Source organism: Anser brachyrhynchus (assembly GCF_964034855.1).
Source record: "Anser brachyrhynchus genome assembly, chromosome: 22".
Classification (NCBI taxonomy): Eukaryota; Metazoa; Chordata; class Aves; order Anseriformes; family Anatidae; genus Anser; species Anser brachyrhynchus.
In genome coordinates this window covers 5,354,899-5,373,042 of record NC_137715.1, presented here as the reverse complement: position 1 = coordinate 5,373,042, position 18,144 = coordinate 5,354,899, and the positions used below count along the sequence as shown (strand labels likewise).

At 41.6% G+C, this 18,144-nt stretch overlaps 1 protein-coding gene across 20 annotated transcripts in view; it reads left to right on the top strand.

Annotated features, from left to right (window-relative positions):
• Positions 1 to 18,144, top strand: part of TANC2 (tetratricopeptide repeat, ankyrin repeat and coiled-coil containing 2) — a 283,329-nt gene that overhangs the window by 60,304 nt on the left and 204,881 nt on the right. For 17 of the 20 annotated variants that reach the window (XM_080564855.1, XM_080564854.1, XM_080564856.1 and 14 more), the window contains 2 exons: positions 6,404 to 6,466; positions 13,845 to 13,944. In XM_080564855.1, coding sequence (XP_080420981.1) covers positions 13,878 to 13,944 — 67 coding nt within the window. In that variant the 5' untranslated portion in view covers positions 6,404 to 6,466; positions 13,845 to 13,877. The remainder of the gene's footprint in view (positions 1 to 6,403; positions 6,467 to 13,844; positions 13,945 to 18,144) is intronic. The other 3 variants (XM_080564839.1, XM_080564860.1, XM_080564838.1) reach the window with 1 other exon arrangement.

Here is an 18,144-nt window from a genome sequence, read left to right as displayed (position 1 = left end):
CATCTACACTTCCTTTTTCTCTTTCTGGTAACTGTTTAAATTTTCATGTTCTTCCCCACCATCACGTTTTTTCCCCACTGCACAACTGAGGGGAAGATCTGTGGTTTTAGGTACTCGATTTCTGGCTCTGTGCTTCTGAATGAGCACAGGTTTGGACTTTGTTCTTCGAAATCCTCTTGTTCCGTGGGAGCTGGTTCAGGAAGCTGGAGCAGTTTTTCTGTATTTTCTGACATGAACCAGCACATCAGCAGCTCTCGCGTTCTGTCTAGGTGGGGAGCAACAGAAGGTATCCCCTGGTAGATGAAGTCCTGTGCACGTGTGCATTTTGCACTCAGAAGACAAAGGAGACCAACCTGTGAAATGGAGCATGGTTCCACCAGGAGTTACAATACACGAAGAGGGAGCAGGGGAAATCTTTCAGGTGCGTTCTGGTGGCCGTCCGCAGGAACTGCTGAGTGGGCCTGGCCTCCTTCCCCGGCCCCTGCACTGCGAGGGCTCGGCACGGCCGCTCTGCCACGGGCACCGAGCAGCTGGAGCCCTGCGTTGGGTGGCCTGGTGCCAGGGGCATTGCCAGAGTGACCTGCCTGGTTTTCAGTGCAATCCCTGGCAAAACTTCTGGCTGCGCCAGGGAGAGCTTTGGGATGGTCAAAATGACTGCTGCATCCAGTGGTTGATCAGCGTCCTGCTCTCCATGGGCTAAGAAGTGCTCACACCTATTAAAATGTCAGATAATTACCCTAAGTCGCCTAACCTTGAATAACTCTGGGAAGAAAATATTTTCCTTGGTGCATACTTCACATAACCTGTCATTTTATGGTCACCTTGGCATGTGTATCGTGAGCGCAGCACCCAAACCAACTAGTTAATGAACAATGACCAATCTGTAGATAGAGCAGAGGAGGTGAAAAACAGGTTGTATTTAATGTTATTAAACGCGTTATGTTAATTAGCATCTGAAGGCATCAGGAGAGTGAGGGCTTTGCAGCAGTATTTGCTGCAACAACAAGACAATGACAGCTCCTGCCCCAAATCACCGTGCTAGTAGAGATGTTTGTACATGTTGATAAACATTATTAGGATGCTGAAGAATGGGATACTCCGTTAATAGCTTGGAACTGTTTGTTTGTTAGGCAGGAAATTAAATGGAAGCTCATTATAATTTTCATATAAAACCAAGAGCCTGAGTTGTTAAGATAGCAGAATGTAAATGTAATCCGCATTTAACACCCTTTTTATTTTTTTTTTAAGGCACACGAGGTGAGCAGAAAAATCTTAATTTAAAGCATGGGCAATTTTCTGATTTTTTTTTTTTCATAATTCTCTTGATGTCTGGATGCTTTCCCACAGTTATTTACAGTGATAATTATGAGGAAACTGTTGCCAGCTTAGAGTATGGTAGAGTGGATGCTTGCTTAATATTATTGAAAATCAGCCAGGCGGCGTCTAAATATGGACTGAAGCGTTCTGTCGTATGGTTGCGTGTGGCACTCTTGATTTATCAATGGTACACAATCCTATGCAGTGAGCTCCCTAAGTGCAGTAGTTGCAAATAGTAACGTGGTTCAAATGTTATTTTCAGAGGAAGTAGTTGAGGAGTTGTACTCTCCATCGAGATGGAAACGTGACACTTGTTTTCCAGATGAGTCCCTAATACAGTTAGGTCAACGATAATTTGCATTACTATAATTTAAAGAACATTGCCATTTGCCTCATATTTGATATGTTAGGTGGCGGTTGTCATTAAAACACAAACAAAAAAGTACATTTTGTTTAAAAATGAAGTTATGTGACTTTGAACTGGAATCAAGGCTATTTTTCTGTCGATACGTGCTTTGTTTCCTACATGTATGTATGTGCAAAGAATTTAAACTGTGATTTTATTAGATTTTAGCATACCATCCAAGCTTACTCAATTTATCAGATGAATGCCAGCTGGTGCAACTGACAGCCAAAACTAGAAAAATAACCTCGTTTAAGGATGGAAATCCCTATTCATGAGACCAGTTCAGAGAATTTCTTTCCAGCAGAACTGGTTGAGCAGCATGTTCTGATCAGTGGTGTAGTGTATGGTTTTCAAAGACAGATGGTCATTGTGTTTAAAGTCTGTGTATTAATGCTCTGTTGATTAAAAAAAAAAAAAGTATGAGTAAGTTGTTAATTTCTCTGGGAAAATATAATTAAACTGTTGAGATCAGGGTACATGTGACCTATTCTACGTTTGTTTTAGAGGCTTCAAATTCAATTAGCTTTGCAAAATTGCCGTGAAATTTTACCTGCTTAAATGCAATGTCTGCATAGATGATGGGGAAAAAGATTGCTTTGTTTGCTCTAGGACAAACAGAAAATTAGTCTTACATTTCATCCTGTTGGAAGCTTGCTCAACAGTGGTGTTAAATATTCAAAAATATACAGTGGATGGCATTTATCTCCACGTAACAAACTTCTTAAACTTGTTTCCGTGAAATCAAACCTCCTAGAACCATTTAATGCAACGCCTTTTATAGCTTTAGTCAAGCAGCTACGGAAGGCTGCTTTTTTCTCGTTATCTCTAATCTTTAAGTCAGCCTCCTGTTGTGGATTTAGCTTGAAAGGAAGACGTTGCAGCTGGAACCTGCATGGTTGTATCCAAACGCGTTCGTTCCTTGTCATGTCCTTGTCTCATGGACTGGAACAACAGGAGAGTGCTCGATTCTGCCAACTGAAAGTCTTGACGTTATGGAGATTTTTCATAAACTCGCCTCCCAGCCTGTTCTGATGATTCGTTTGTTAACTGGAAGCCCTTCTGTTGGGCACTCGGTCACTTGGCTTTTATTTCATGCTTTTGTTTCTTGGTGGACTTGTGCATTAGGTTATACGTGCCTAGAAATCGAGTTAACTTACGACCATATACCTGTATGTGTAACAGAAGATAAAAAAGCTGTTTGTTAGGGACCGATTTGAAGCTAGATGTTGGAACACGTGGAGACTGTGGGTGTTTGCTGTTTTATACCCCGGTTGTTCTTCAATGTGCTCTTCTGCAGAAGGACGTAGAACAGTTATTGCGTACACAGGTGTAACCAAGAAAATATCGGGGACTGTAAGGCTGCAGATGGGCTGCGTTGTGTCTGAATTATTTAATTACCTCATCCACTTAGCGTGCTAAACCTTGATCCTTGTATTTCTTAGCTTTTTGATTACTTGGCTTTGCGACGTTTTAATAGTGTTTCCTTGTATTCTGGGGTTGGAAAGTACGTAACGTCCTTTCATTCAGCCCTGTAGGAGCAGCTCTGTTCACAAGGCGTTCATTCAGAAATTGTCTGAATCAGTGAAAAGGTCCCGGATGCAGAGAATTATCAGAACTATTTCAAAGGGAGGATTTCTGTGATCCCGGATGAAGTGGAATAAAGCGGTGGATATACTGGAACACAGTTTGGGAAGTGTCAGGGCATTGGTACTGCTCTGGGTTCGTGGTGGTTCAAAGGAAAACAACTCAACAGGTGGATGCAACTGGTGGGCGAAGCAGGTTTTGGGGGTGTTTTGTGTCTTAGAACTGCTTTGTGAGTGTGTGTACGTTGTCTGTGTTGGTCCTCACATCAATTACCTGATTCTGTGGACAAAAAGCACTCCTTAGAAGGATTTTTTGGCATTGTGGAACTTAGAATATTCCTATCGTAGGTATATTTTGATATAGCTGTGATATACCATGAATCTGGTATATTTTGCAATATGACCTATCATAGGTTATATTTCAAGCCTGCAAACTTCGATGGCAATAGGAAGGCACTGCTGTCAGCCAGCTACAACTGCTTGGTTTTTAGCCACAGAAATCCCGGTTGGCAGTAACGGGCTGCTTCGTGGATGGCCAAAGGCAGGACGAGTGTGAGGAGTGAAGCGGTTCTGCGGTAGGTGGGACAGCGCTAGGCTCTTGGTGCCCTGTCCTGCGGATCCCCCCTGCTGCCTGTGGGGAGCACCAGCTGGCGAAGAGCAGACAGCAGTCAGATTTTGTGTCGGGTCTGGGTGAGTAAGAGTTAAGTAGGACTGCTGCCATCTCTGCCAAGCCAAAGAGAACTGCACCAATATCATAATCAAAAAAATCAGTTCTTTTATATTATGACTTGCAGCTGTACCGCAGGACACAGGTTTTAAACCCCCAAACTCCTACAATATCTGGAGAAATCCGGACTGTGTTGTTTGATTGAGATGTGCCATCGTTGTGATTTATGTCTTTAATCAAGAAGGAATAATTCTAAAATTGATTTTTTCCCCTATAACTGTTTGTATATTACTCCCCAAATATATTTATTGTGATACAACATGTCAGAATTTATAACTTCCATGCAGTTAAATAGCAGAATTTACAAATATAATTAGAGGGTTAAAGGCATTAAAAGAATAAAAGCACTTTAATGACATTCAGTTTTTATTGACAACCCACTAATATCTGCTGCATTCACATCAAGATTTCTAATGTAATAATACGAGCAGATGAAAGCTCTGCTATTTAAAAGCTCAGTGCAGAGCATATTCATCACATACGCTCCGTGAATGCAGATGGAAAGTTACTGAGCAGATTACGGGCAGTCAGCACTCATCTGCGGCTTACGCTGCACAAGCCATGTTCTGCTCTTTGTTTTTACAGGGGATCACAGGAAGAGAGAGGAATTAAGAAGATAGGTGGCAGCAAACTGAAATGCAGGGAGGAGCTTTTGTTAGTTATTCCAAGACTCTCCGCATGTTTTCAGCTTTCTAGAAATTGTAACGTCACTGCTTTGGAAGGGAGAAGTTTCTCTCCCTGCACTCACTGCAAGTGTTTTCAAGTCCCGGGTCTTGACCAGTTAAAAGAATTGTGGAAAATGGCAATCTGTTTTTTTTTTCATTGAAGAGCCTTCGTCTTTTATTTCTCACTGCCCCAAGGAATAGAGCATCTTTTGGGAAGCAACATCTAATAAAAATATATCTTGATTTGAACATGTTTGAGTTTGGCCTCCATACGGGCTCAATTAAAACAAGTTCCATAACTGAGAAACTTATTTTTTATTTATCTGCTGTGTATGGTTCAACACTCAGGGCTTTTTAGCTGGGTTTTCCTATTTTCCTAACAGTGCATTTCCTACAGAACATGGACGCTCAGCTGGGAGGGCCCAGCAAAGGAGCCTGAAGGGTGAACACGGCCGTGCAGGGCGGTGGAGGGCTGGGCATCTGCCGAAGGAGCTCCTGGTTCCTTACCTGCACTTTTTACCCTGTCCCACAGAGGGTTTAAACCACCTTAGTCTTGAAGCTGTCAACACGTCGTGGTGTTCTGGCACTTGCAGAGGTCGCAGAAGATCTCCCTCCCTGCTGTGACACGACTCATTTTCAGTGCATTTTCAGCAGCATTTGCATGTTCTCCTTGCCTGACTGATTGAAGCAGCCACGATGCTGTTGAAAGCTGTGTGCTGCTTGCTATTTTTCCACCGAAGTGAAAACTTGAAAGCAGAGAGGTAATGGCAACCCTGAGAAATAAGGTAGAGTCGCTTCATGAATTTATGGAGTGTCTGAGAGCTCTATGTACAAAACTATTCATAGAAGACCATCTAAGGACTTTCTCCTGAGCTTCTGGAGAGCAGTGCAAACCCCGAGTTAAGCTGGCGGTTTACTTTTTAGTATCTTCTCGCAGTAGAAGTAAAAAATAGTGGTCAAATATTCTCTGCTTTAGAACATGCAAACTTGAGGTGGTCTCAGTTTATTTTGCTTTTGTTTTACTTTGTTTTCCTTCATTTGCTCTTGTCAAACAGGATTTTCATAGAATAGATTGCTAAAGCACGTAACATAATATTGTCAGCACAAATGGACACCCATGGCAGTACCGAAATAGGTGCTCTGGTCTTTTTCAGTGAGCAGTAAAACACATTCATTGTGCCTCTCTGCTGGTGAACTTGTTCTGTGTACGTGGAGATAGAGCAAAGGGCCAAGCACCCGGCTCTTGATTTAGTGCTGAACGCCTTCGTGGGAGTTGTGTTTATGTAAGGATTGAGCTGAAAAAACCTAAGGACGGGTTGCAGGGTTTTATCAGAAAGGCTTGATGGGTTGGAGGAGAAATATTGTAAAGCAGCGCTACCCCCTAAATGTTATATACTACGTGATGCGTGTCAAAGGAACGCACAATCTGCTTTTCTTCTCCTATTTGAATGGTGCTGAGAGGGAAGAGTCAAGTGACCAAATGAGTATCGACTGACAGCGATCTGGAAGTGTGCACGTGAGCTCTCGAATGGTGATGGTGCAGAGTGGAGGCTGTCTGATAGCTTACACAGTAACGCTCTGGAAGGAGCTGTGGGTTTATTCCTGGGATGAGATTCTTCCAGTTTAGCTCATACAGCTAGACAGGACGGGACGTGGTAGCGTGTTGAGAAGATGCTACTAAATCGTGTTGGTTTTTGTCTTGCAGGACTTCCGCTGCATGGAGGAAGACGCTTTTTACTAGAGATTTAACTTGCATAAAGATATCAAGGTAGGAGATTTTTTTTTCCCCCTGCATTTTCCTTACAGTAGCTGTTTAAATAGAATGGAAGTTGTGCTCTCTTCTGGTTTCTTTGTTAACCTTTGCATAGAGCATGGGCACTGTCTACGTCTGTCAGTTTTACCCATTTTTTAACCTGATTGTTTCTGTGGTTAGAGAAAAAGATGTAATAACTTTCATGTAGTCATGTTTGATCATTCTCTGTATTTTCCTGCTGGAAATAATCAGCAGGAAAACAGTGATGTAATAAAAATATTTATATAGGATTCTATGCAATTTATTTTTATATATATACACATATATATAAGCTCATTCTAACTGCTTATTAAAACAGTTTATGCTTTTTTGTGAACAGAACATATAATAGTGACACAGCCTTCTACATAAAAAATAGTCTGTTTTAATTTTTCAAGTTGTTTTTTCATTTGTAAAATCCAGAACCTTCAGTGCTCTGAGAAAGTTTTCAGTGCTTGCTAGTGGATTGAACTTTGGTCCCGTATTGAAAATTCTTGAAACTTGAGCAAGTTTGCAGAATGCAATTAGGTCTGTATTTCAGTGTTTTAGATCATATAAAAATGAAGAAAATAATTCAGATTTCCTTTAATCTCTCAAAATAGCTTGGTGCTGTAACATTTCCTGCCATGTCATACACTGCCTACTTTCTGTTTTCATTTTCTGTCCTGCCGTTGTATCGTCAAAATTAACATAGGACTGGTAGGAGCATCTCAAAAAGAACAGGCACTGAGTAGCTGTTTTTTGAGCAACAGCAAGACTTTTCGGCTGCTCCATGTCACAGCTAAAAGTTGAAGTTCCCCTGGTTGCTGATGGAGGAACCCTCTGCACTTCTTCGGTCTTCCTGGTGGTTTGGGGCGGAATCGGGATTGTTGGTCCTGGCACAGCGAGGCTTGTTGGTGCCAGCTGTAGGAAGTGCCCTGAAATTTCTTCCAGTTTCTTGGTTTTCAGAGGCAGGCAGTTTAACTAGACTTGACATCGGCAAAACGGTTCCAAGTTTTGTTTCAGCTTAAATACCTAGCTCATGGTTTTTGAGGAAGGTACGACTGATACGTTGATACAATTTGCAACCAAAACAGTAATTTTAAGTTTTATGGGCAACACAGAAGAGATTAAAACTACCAAAGACGAGTTGATGAAAGTGAAGTAATCATATTTCAAACTTTTCCTCAGTATCGGTTTTCTCAGAGGCGGCATAACTGACATTGTATACGGAGAGCGTTAGTGTCCCTTATGAATTCAGTCTGTATCATTAATCTAGAATTAGAAACCAGGTTATACAAAATGATAAAGCCCCGTTCAAAATTAAATTTCCTGAATTTCAAGGTCACTACACTTCCATATTCAACAAAGAATGGTTCTGACTTTTGGCTTTCTTCTAGCGGGTGACTGCGTTGTTTCAGCAGTGTTTCCGATCTCATTTTAGATAGCTATTTAGTTTTTCTTCTGTTAAACCAGAGCGAGCTGCTACCCAGAAGAGGTTGGATGAGCGTTCGTAACGCACTTGTCTCATGGCTCATGCTCTACCTGTATACAGGTCAGCAGTGACGATAAACACTGCAGGCTTGAAGTGAACATAATCACCACGGGCTCATCAAGAAACATGTTTGGCCTCATTCATCTTAGGGCTGTTGTTGGGAACTCAACGTACATGGGAACTTGTTTGCGGTGTTCTCGGAATTCCTTTCAGCTCTAGCACTGAAGGCTTTTTTATTTTGATAAAATGAGAGCAGGGATTGAAGCTGACTTCTGCTTCCTCACATTGAACTGCTGCACGCTTGCCCGGTGTGGATCCTCTTGGTTGTGTTTACGGATCTGTAGCTCGTCAAGGATAGCTGGAGAAGCAAAGGCATCAGGCATATCTAGCTGCGCACAGGAGGAAAGGCCACGGCAAGTGCAGGAGTGTTGGAGTTACGGGGGCTGCTGGTAGGACCTGTGGGAGGTGTAGGTGAGAGATCTCCAAGAATTTTGATGGGGAAGGGCTGGAGGGGATGGCGAGACAGACCCTCACCTCACCTGCCCTCATCGCAACGATTAATGTTCAGGCTTTCCTGAGGAAAAGTGAAATTATTGATTCTTGTTCATACTCAGTTGTCCTAGAGCCTTTTACAGGACTTTGTCCAATAAATTCTGTATTGCTTAAGAACCTGTGGCTGGCAGGTTTTAGTCTAATTCTTTTTCTTTTGTTTTCCTTTTTTCCAACCAGTCCTAGAAGTTCTCAGCGTTTTTTGCTAGATTCCAACAAGCAAATTTGCATTCTTAAAGACCCTGGAAGTATTTCGTACCAAATTTCTGCTCCTGTTTTTTTTAACCGTACACGGACCAGTCTTATAAATACACAGCTCTTTGACTTCAGAGTTTTATAATCAGTTCTTCACACTCCTCTTGCAAGTCGGAGCTGTTGTGTGAGGCAGGGAGTTCAACACATCTGATTGTCAGGACGTTTGTGGAGCTCCTGACATAGCTCAGCGCTCGGTTAGGGCGTATGGCAGCGCGGTCTGCCTGGCAGCGTCGGCGCACTGGTTAAATGTGCTCTTGGGGCTGGCAGCCCTCGAGATAGGCTGTCTCTCAAAACATTCTCTTGAATTTCAGGGCAATTTAAAGGAAGAGTGTAGGTTAAACTTTGAATAATTTATTTGAGGAGTGTGGAAAGTTTCAGCCTAGCAGCTGTTAGAAGGGAGCATGGAACAGATTTCTGTATACAATGTGTGTTATACAGGGAATAAATGCTTGAAAGACTTGACTGGCTTTGTGGTGTGTGTTTTCCTTTTATTTTTCAGTTTCTTTCATCTTGTGATAATTAGCTTTAGAAATCTGTCACTTTTTTAAAGAAAGGCCTCGATACCTACTCCTTGCAGTTGAAATGCTCTTAGGGAACAGTTCACAAATTTCTGAAAGCTTAGTGTTTTTTTCTTATTGTTCACAAAATGTTAAGTTAGTGTTTACATGTTGTTAAATCTTGAAAACTAATATTCAGAAAGACAGTCTTGGTGTCTTAAAATACTCTTCCTATTATACACGATTCTTAATTTCTAATATAGCAGGTTCAGCTTTTCTTGTGACATGAGGTAGTCTGGTGCTACCAGGGACTTCTAAAATGGAGTAGTTTATGGGTTGTAACTGAGTGTTTATTTTACAAAGCTTTGTTTCATCTTTGATGATGAATTTCAATAGAAATGAAGTGGGAAGAAACGCTTGCCTTCTGTTGTACGTCAGAGTGCTCTCGGTGTTCGTGTTTGGGTGGGACTCCACCACTACGCAGTAGTGTAATGCTCCGTCCACAGGCTGGCAAAGCATTGTGTGGAGACAGGATGGCACAAGATTTGTTCATCTTATGCCCTTTTGAATTGTGGAGGTGGTTGTCATTGATAGAGGTAGTGGTTTCTCATTGAAAATGTTTCTTGATAAAAGTTTGTAAACGATCTTTTCCCCTATTTATACGCATGATTAAAAATATTCTGAATTTTTGACAAGATAGCGTTCATAAACTTCTGAATAATATTTTGAAGGTTTTGGGGGTGAATTTTGCCTTTGGGATTTTCTGCAGTATGTGCTGGTGTTTGGGGCAGGAAGAACTTGCTTTGATTTGGAAATTCCATTTCCAATGGACAATGACTTTCCTCAGACATATCACCCAAAACATGAAGTAGTTCTTGCAGCCTGTGTACAAACTGCCTTAAAATTAAGAAAACAAAGAAATAGATCTTAGTCATCCTAGAGGATTTACTGAGAGTGCAGAATTGTTCGAGTTTAACATTTGGGGTAAAGATGCAGCTTGCAGCATTCAGTTTTCCTCTGCTCCCTTGCCTTTGTTTTTCTTTTCTCTTTGTGCCTTACACTATGAATTTCTGGCGCTCCAGAAACTCTGTGTACTTAATTGAAACCTAACTTTGTTAGAAAATAAAACAACATGTGGCAGAGACTCTTTAAAAAAAAATAAAAGCTACTTTTGTTAAGTACCATTGTTGCTATGAAACAAGGTCCATAGGGCTAATACCTTCTTACTTACCTGCTTCGGAGACTTCTGGTGCACATCTTCACTGCATTTGATAGAGAAAGTTACAGCTAGGGTCAATGACAAGTACAATGTCGTAGCCCTTGGTCGCCTGGCTTGAAGACAGGAGCATCCCCTGGCATTGGGAGGAGCGTAAGGGATCCCCAGCTCAGCTCGGGCAGCAGCATCCTCTGTCTTCAGCTTGTGCTGACCCAGCTGCAGGGACCGGAGCAGAGAATTAACCTGGGCTATAAGGTGCGTCGAGTTCACTGGGGTATGGAGAAGGGCCTGATCCAGCTCCTCCTAATACTGTAATGCCATTTGCTGGTTAATCCTAATTCCATGAACTAGTATGACCAACAGAATTTTTAATTGAGTGGTTATTCTTATTATGTCTGGATTAGTATTCGCTAAGCAGAGGAAGAGCTGTGGCCATATTTGCTCAAAGTTGCAAAATAATGAGGTTGTGCGTGCAAAATAAAAACAGGAGTTGATTTTGGTGACCTGACCATTCTACTGCTGTATATTGTGGAAACCTTGATTAATCAGGGTATAAATTCAGTGAGTATTTAGGCTTGGAACCCAACATTGTCTGTAAGACACAGTGAGAAACCACATTGGGAATTGATGCTAAACTGAGCGTACTGCCATCTCCCACCCCTGAGGGTCACCGAAGATCTAGTGGTCCTCCGAGGCTTCGAGGTGAGCTCTGAGTATGTGGAATTGGTCCTTAAGGCACCCCGGGGCTGGTAACTCAGGGTCGTACTGCAAGACATCAGTTCTTTCTCTACCACGTGGTTCTTCAGAGTGAATTTATGGAGCCCCCACACATGCCCTGGGCAGAGACTTAATCCAGTCTCGTTGGCAGCATGGCAGTTTTGTCGTGTGAAGGCTGCAGGTAAACATCATTAGCACACTGTTGCCCCCACCTTTGGCATTGTTCAGGCTCAGTCCAGTTGGCTCCTTCAGCATAATTAGGTTAATTAAGTTATTCCTCAGCACTCCTGGCACACCTCCACTCATTTCTGGTCTCGGCAGAAGCTGACCTGGGGATAGGCCCTACGCCTCCTCCTTAACCTGTAGGAGCTTTGAAGTTTGGGGCTGTCCACTGTTAGTACGAGAATTGTGAAGATGAATTGTCCTACCAGACCTAGGTGGGATTTCAAACGGACACCCAGAGAGCTGCCTTTTTCTTTTAAAACAAACAAGAAAAAAAAATTACCTGTACTCTTCTTTAGGAGGATTTTAGTAGGGCATTTCTGTTCTACCTAACCTCAGAAAGTGTTGCAAGATCTTTGTTTGCCCTCTTTTTACCTAAATCTGGAAAAGCAAACAGCAATTTACAATCCTCTTTTGCCCTTCCACCTGCATTGGCCAACTGCAACATGTAGTGCCGCAGCTCGGGGTCACGGAATGGCCGGGATGCTTCCTGGTGTTCGGATGAAACCTTGTGCTCCAGTTTGTGCCCAGTGCCTCTTGTCCTGGCACTGGGCACCACTGGAAAGAGAATTGCACCTTCCTTTCAGGTATTTCAAAAAAATCAATAACATCCTTTCTACATTCATCAGCTTTCCTTGTAAAAATGTTCTTTGGTCATAAGAAAAAAGCTATAAACGTAAGAATTTTGTCTTAAATCAAAGTTGTTGCTGCTTACTTGCTATATTTTGCCTTTTTCACATCTTCCTTTAACACGTAAATTTTTCTGTGGTGCATTTAGAATTAATCTAAAATCATTTTCAGACTTGAGCAGTTCCTCAGCTAGTAGCAGGAGGTGTTTACTGGCTTCTTGTTGTCTTGCTCAAAGCCGAGATAAATACATTTGGATTAGTGGGATGTTGGAGAGATTATAATATTACCATGTTCCAAAATAAATAACACTTTGAGTTCAGTTGCATTCTCTTTACATTTGACATCTACGTCATATTTTCTCCTGATGGTGCAAAGAGCATTGCATATGAAAAAGTATTAATAAGGGTAATATAAACCCAGAGGCTTTCTGCCTATGCTGTGAGCTGGAACAGAACAGCCATCTACAGAAATTAAATGAGCAGAATTCAGATTCAACACAATTGTGTTTGTGGCCAGACAGTCTTTTTTCTGTAGTCATGTAACAGTAGGATACTTGGAAGAGGGGCTTAAGCTTTGTTTGGGAGCCCTGGGAATAAGCCCAAATACTAGGTCTTTGTGCTCTTATGTCATTGTGCAAGGCTTCGGAAAGAAGCCAGGCAATATTTAAGCAATTAATAGATGCAAAGGAAATCCTGGTACTATATCCTCATTAATAGTACTCACGTGCAAACCCCAAAATCTGCCATTAAATGTCAGCATCTCCCAGTAAGTGAACAGGTTATATTAAAGGGACTTTCAGTGGCTTTAAATATACCTACAAAGCTTTTAGAATTAGGTATTCGGGATTACTCTATGAATATACTTCAGAATATTAGATAATTGTGAAGTAACTCGAGGTAGCATTTACTGAGCATCCTCCAAGATGGATTTTACATCATTAAAGAAAAAATTCATGTTTTATTTCTATAAGATGAATGTATTACCTTTGAAGTATGGAATACTATGTGTACAACGGAAGCAAAGTTGTATTTTATTGTATGTGCTGATCAAAGACTCTTTACTATTCTTTTGGTCTAGTTTGGAGCTGCTTTTCTTGATGTTTTGACGCTTTACCTACTTTAATAAGAGGATGTTCCACTAGAACAAGCTGTCAGTGTGTCTGGTGAACCCAGAAGCTCATTCTTTTATCTTCAGCAGCACACAGACTACTTTTTTGTTTGCTTGAGATGTACGTAGCAAGAAAAATACATGGATAATGTTTGCTTGATTTTCTTTATCAGTTAACTTTGGTTTGAGTTGCTTTCCTCCTCATGACAATTTATTCAGAGAAGAATCTGACAGTCAACTAACCCGGGAGCTAAAGACAATATCTTCAGCAAGCTGTTGTTAGCAAGGCTGACTTTTTCAACAGTGTGAAGGGTAGCAGCTCTTTCCAGCAGGTTTGGCCTTAATAGTGATGGGAAATGGAGGCAGAGTTGGCTAAATGCTGTGTTTTTCCCACCTTAGAGTGAGGATAATTTGCTTAAACCCTCTGACAATGTAAGTGGGTCTTGCTAGCAGTGCAGGGATTGTGTTGTCCTGGAGATAGTCTGGATGAAGGAAGGCCAACGAAATGGTAGGCTTTGTACAGGTGCTTATTCCTATTGCTAGGAAGCGTGTTCCTAAAGCAGAATTGTTCTTCATTCCAGGTTTTTAATCTCATTTTTAACTCTTTCTTACAGTTTGTGTAATGTTTTCTTGTTGACCAAATCAAAGTGTTATTTGCTACAAGTAGTGTTCTCTTATTTTACACAGGTTTTGGGATACACAAAGTGGAACAGGATCGCCATGTTTCGAAACAGTCTCAAGATGCTTCTTACAGGAGGGAAGTCAAACCGCAAAAACAGGTCCAGTGGTAAGTAAATGCTCCTCATGCATAAGTTTTATTGACAGTTCTTGAAAGTATTCCTTTTATGTATTGTATTTCAGTTTTCCTGGGTCTCTTTTTCTTATTAATGAATAGAAGTACTCAGTTGTTGACCCTGTAGACTCCAAACATCATTGTGGGTCATTACAATAGTGTGTTGAGATTTAATATTAAAAATACTGGAAGTAAACCACATTCAATTTTCATTGCGGAGATAAGATGCAGAGAAAAATAATTTGTTGTACATTAGCAATGCTTGCAGTAATATTAGTAATTTTTTTCTTTGAAAAACGAAGAGGAGGGAGATGGAATTAAAGAAAAATTGCCCAAGTTTAGCCAGCACTTCTGCTAGTCTTTTTTCCCTGTCCCAGGACAGTTGTTTGTAGTTCTGTCTGGTCCCTATGTCTTGGCCCATTTATACAATTCCGTTTATTCCTAGGTGAGATTCTGACTGCGAAGCAAAATGTTGCAAAAATATTGCCGTGCTTAAAAACCATTTTTGTTACACTTTCGTAGTTATTTCCAAGAATGGAGTGCTGGCAGTGTAAGAACTTTTAATGAGCTATTTCATTTTTCTTTTTGAAGCCATCTGGCAGCACGTTTTGAGTATTGTGGGATATATTGTTTATTTGTGCTTGTGTGTCCATGTAAATAGTGCATCTATATATTCCATGGGAAACCACGGTGAAGATGCAGAGATACAACGGCAATAATGCAATGGAAAATAAACTTTTCCCTTGGCTGAAACGAGTTAACATGTATCTCTCTCAGTGCCAGAATATTTCCCGGTTTAGTATCTTATTACCCAAGTAGTACTGGGGAAGGAGGGGCGTTGTTTTTCAGCAGCGCAGCTTCACGTGTCCTGAAGTCGCCCGGTTCCAGCGCTGACTTTGTCATTTCGGTCCTCGCACATCAGTGAGCTGCAAGCCGGGCTTCTGGTGGGAGGCCCAGCGTGTGCTGGCTGGCTCTCGAGGCATTTGTCATGGAAGTTGTAGCAGTGCATCACGGTGTTGACTTCCTTGCATTTGTTATTGTAATTAGCGCGTCTCTTGCAGGGGAAAAGTGTCTGTTTTGCTAAGGCTCCCTTAGTGCCGGAGCCCGAGGTAGTGGTTGTCAGTCCCTGGTTTGATGAAGCAGATTTTGTTTTCTTATCAAGTCCTTAGTCTTTTGTTGCGAGAGGCAGGTACCCGCACACAAAGCCGTGTGGGTTTTGGGAAGACACGCCGGCAGATGGCTCTTGTGATTCTGTATCTCTGAAGTACTACGTTTTACAGTTTAAAGCCCAGGGATGTACAAATTGTCTCCTGATGAGACTTTCAACCTTTGGAAAACAGTACAGGAGACAAATAACCTTAAATTGTGGTTTCTGTACAAAGCCAGATCTCTGTCAGATGTTGCGTTATCACTCCTCTCTATTTCTTTTGGCTTATCTCCCAAAGCAATGCATTGTGTCTGCACGGCTCTGCAAATGTGGGTTCCTTACTTTGTGAATGAAGAGCATCAGTTCTGAAATAACAAGATTTGATACGGCAATACTTCTGTTTTCGAGCAGAACAGAAAAAGAAATGTATTCTTGAAAAACAACATGATGGTATTTTCTATTAGACAAAGTTTTCTCTGATGCCTAATGACTATACTGGACATTGGATATCACTTATTGCAATTCTGCCTTTGAAATAAGTTCCTTTACTGAGAAATATCCTTTTTTGCTTTCCTTAAGGGAAGGGGAGGGAATTTAAAGAAAAAAAAAAAGTTTTGTTATATTGACAACGTCCAAATTGAAAACATTCCTCCACTGGAAGATAATTTTTCAGATGATAAGCCTATCACAATATAACATAACCTTAGATTAATTCATTGCTGCCTAGATTTTTAATAAATGTATTTAATTCTGTAATTTCTTTGTAATGCAGGAAGGAGAAAATCAATAAATCGTTCATGCACAATTCTATGTGGCATGGAGTATTATAAGCTTGAAATTTTATTTATTTGCTTTTCAGTTCTGGTGAACTACAAAGTCGATGCTTTAAAAGTCGATAAAAGGGAGAGTACTTATCTAATGCTGTACAAAAACGGATGTCGTCCTGTCACTGGCGATGACGGAGCAGTCCCGCACTGGTCTAAGCAATCCGACTTCACAGTCGTCTTGCTTGCTCTGCTTATCCTGGACTTCACATTCCCTTTCTCTCCATCTTCCCTTCCTTCCGTGTCTCTCTGTAAGCTAAGGAAAGGATCTTGAGGAATGCTCCCATCACCCTTAAATAAATGTACACATTTCACAAGGAGAGCTGAGTGTTTCAGTTCGCTAAGCACGTACTTAGCACGTGTAAGTGTTCATCACCCACATCGTTACTGCCTTCCCAGGCCTTCAGCTTCGTGACTTTGGGAGGGCTCTTTTTGTGGAGGTACAGGTGGGAAACTAGGAGTTCTGGATTTCTTTTTTTCCAGCCAAGTGCTTTAAAAAGATTAGCTACTTGATGTTAATAATGATATTTATCGTTAACGTGATTTGAAGTGCAAAACCGCTGTTGGAGATGAAGCTTTCCCGGCCATTTTGGAGCTGTGATTTGCCTCCTGGTTCAGAAGCTGCTTTATCAGGAGTACGGTCTGGAGGCAGAGATAGGGCAAGAGAGCTGCTGGGGACGCAGCGGCAGGCAGCTGTGAACAAGCTGTGCTCACCAGCAAGCCGTAGCAAGAGCTGCACCCATACCTGGGAACCTGGAGCAAACTGAGAACCCTGAGTCCTGCGTTGTGAAAGAGACTTCGGGTTTGCTTGCTGATTCACTTCCCTTGTAATGATTTTAATTGAGGTAGGTAGGTGACAGCCCGCTCTGCTCCGTGGTGTGTGTGGGTTTGGACGAAGTTGTACTGCGTGTATCTGAATTTCCTCTACTCTAGTCTTGTGCCTTTCCAGTCTGGGAATAACGCTTTGAAGCAGGGTGAAAGGTATTGTTGTTTTTTGTTCCTTGTGGAATCCAGTGAACACACTGGCCTTTGAAATTACTTCTCTTTGCAATTCTTTCATTTGCAGTAATGCAGTTAGCAAACAGGGTCGGTCAAGTCAAGCTAACAATCCCTGTATGTTATGATGTGGTTTTGATCATTCTTCATGATTAAAAGTACACCAGTAGTGGTAACAGTAAAATGCCTTCTTATTATTCCTCCTTCAGAAACTGCTGAGCAACTTCTCTGAAGAGCTGCGGTTAAAATTTATTTTGACTCAGCTGGGTTTTTTTTCTTTGGTACTCTTTATGGTCTTGCGGTTCAGGAACACACAAAATATTTATAAAAGAAGACTACCAATTAAGTGTGGATGAACGTACAGTTACATGCAGTAAAGCCAATTAAAATAAATGAATTTCTACTGCAGCATCAGATTTTGTAATCTCCTGTGGTTAATTTTGTGTGTGTGTGCTTTCGGAGCTGCGCTGATAGGGTTTCAGAGCAGCGCACTGTGTGCAGTGCAACTCCGGGCATGTATTTGTGCACATATTTAATACCGTCGTAACAAAAATTCTCAGGTGACTCAAGGGCACTCGAGATATTTTACAGCAATGCCTTGAGGACACATGATGACTGCGGCAGTATTTTGATTAGGACGTATTTGCTTCTGCCACAGGCTGGGATTCCACAAGGCTACCAGACAAACAGCCTCTTTAAGGCCGAAGTTTGGTCTGGGTGTACTTAAATATTACCTGTATTTTTCTGTGCTACCTTACTTTACAGAGATACAGATGTGAAAGTGTTCTTACTCGTAAGTTTGTATCCAGGGCTAAATTTACCTTAAGCATGTTCATTTTAAAGTGTAAAAGCACTGTGCCACGCTTCAGCCTTCTCTTCCTTCTGGCAGAAGGTCCAGCACAGTCCAGCCAGGGCAGGCAGTCGCATTAGAAGCTGAAGGGAGGCATCCCTGCGGGCCGCTGTTTCCCAGAAATATGATTTTCACAGCTCTGTCCCCCGAATTCAGCCCTCATGGGGCAATTCTGCTCTGTCATCTGAATCCAGAGACTACGAGGTGCTCTCTTCTCTTTATCTGTTTTATCTAGGCCCGTCTTGTATTTATTTATAGTTTGCTTGCTTATACTAAACACTCACTGATCTGGGCGTGTTTACATAGATCAACCCACTACTGTATTCATGCAATATTTTGTTAGTGAAATGGGCCTGAGTAATGGATCCAGTCTTTCC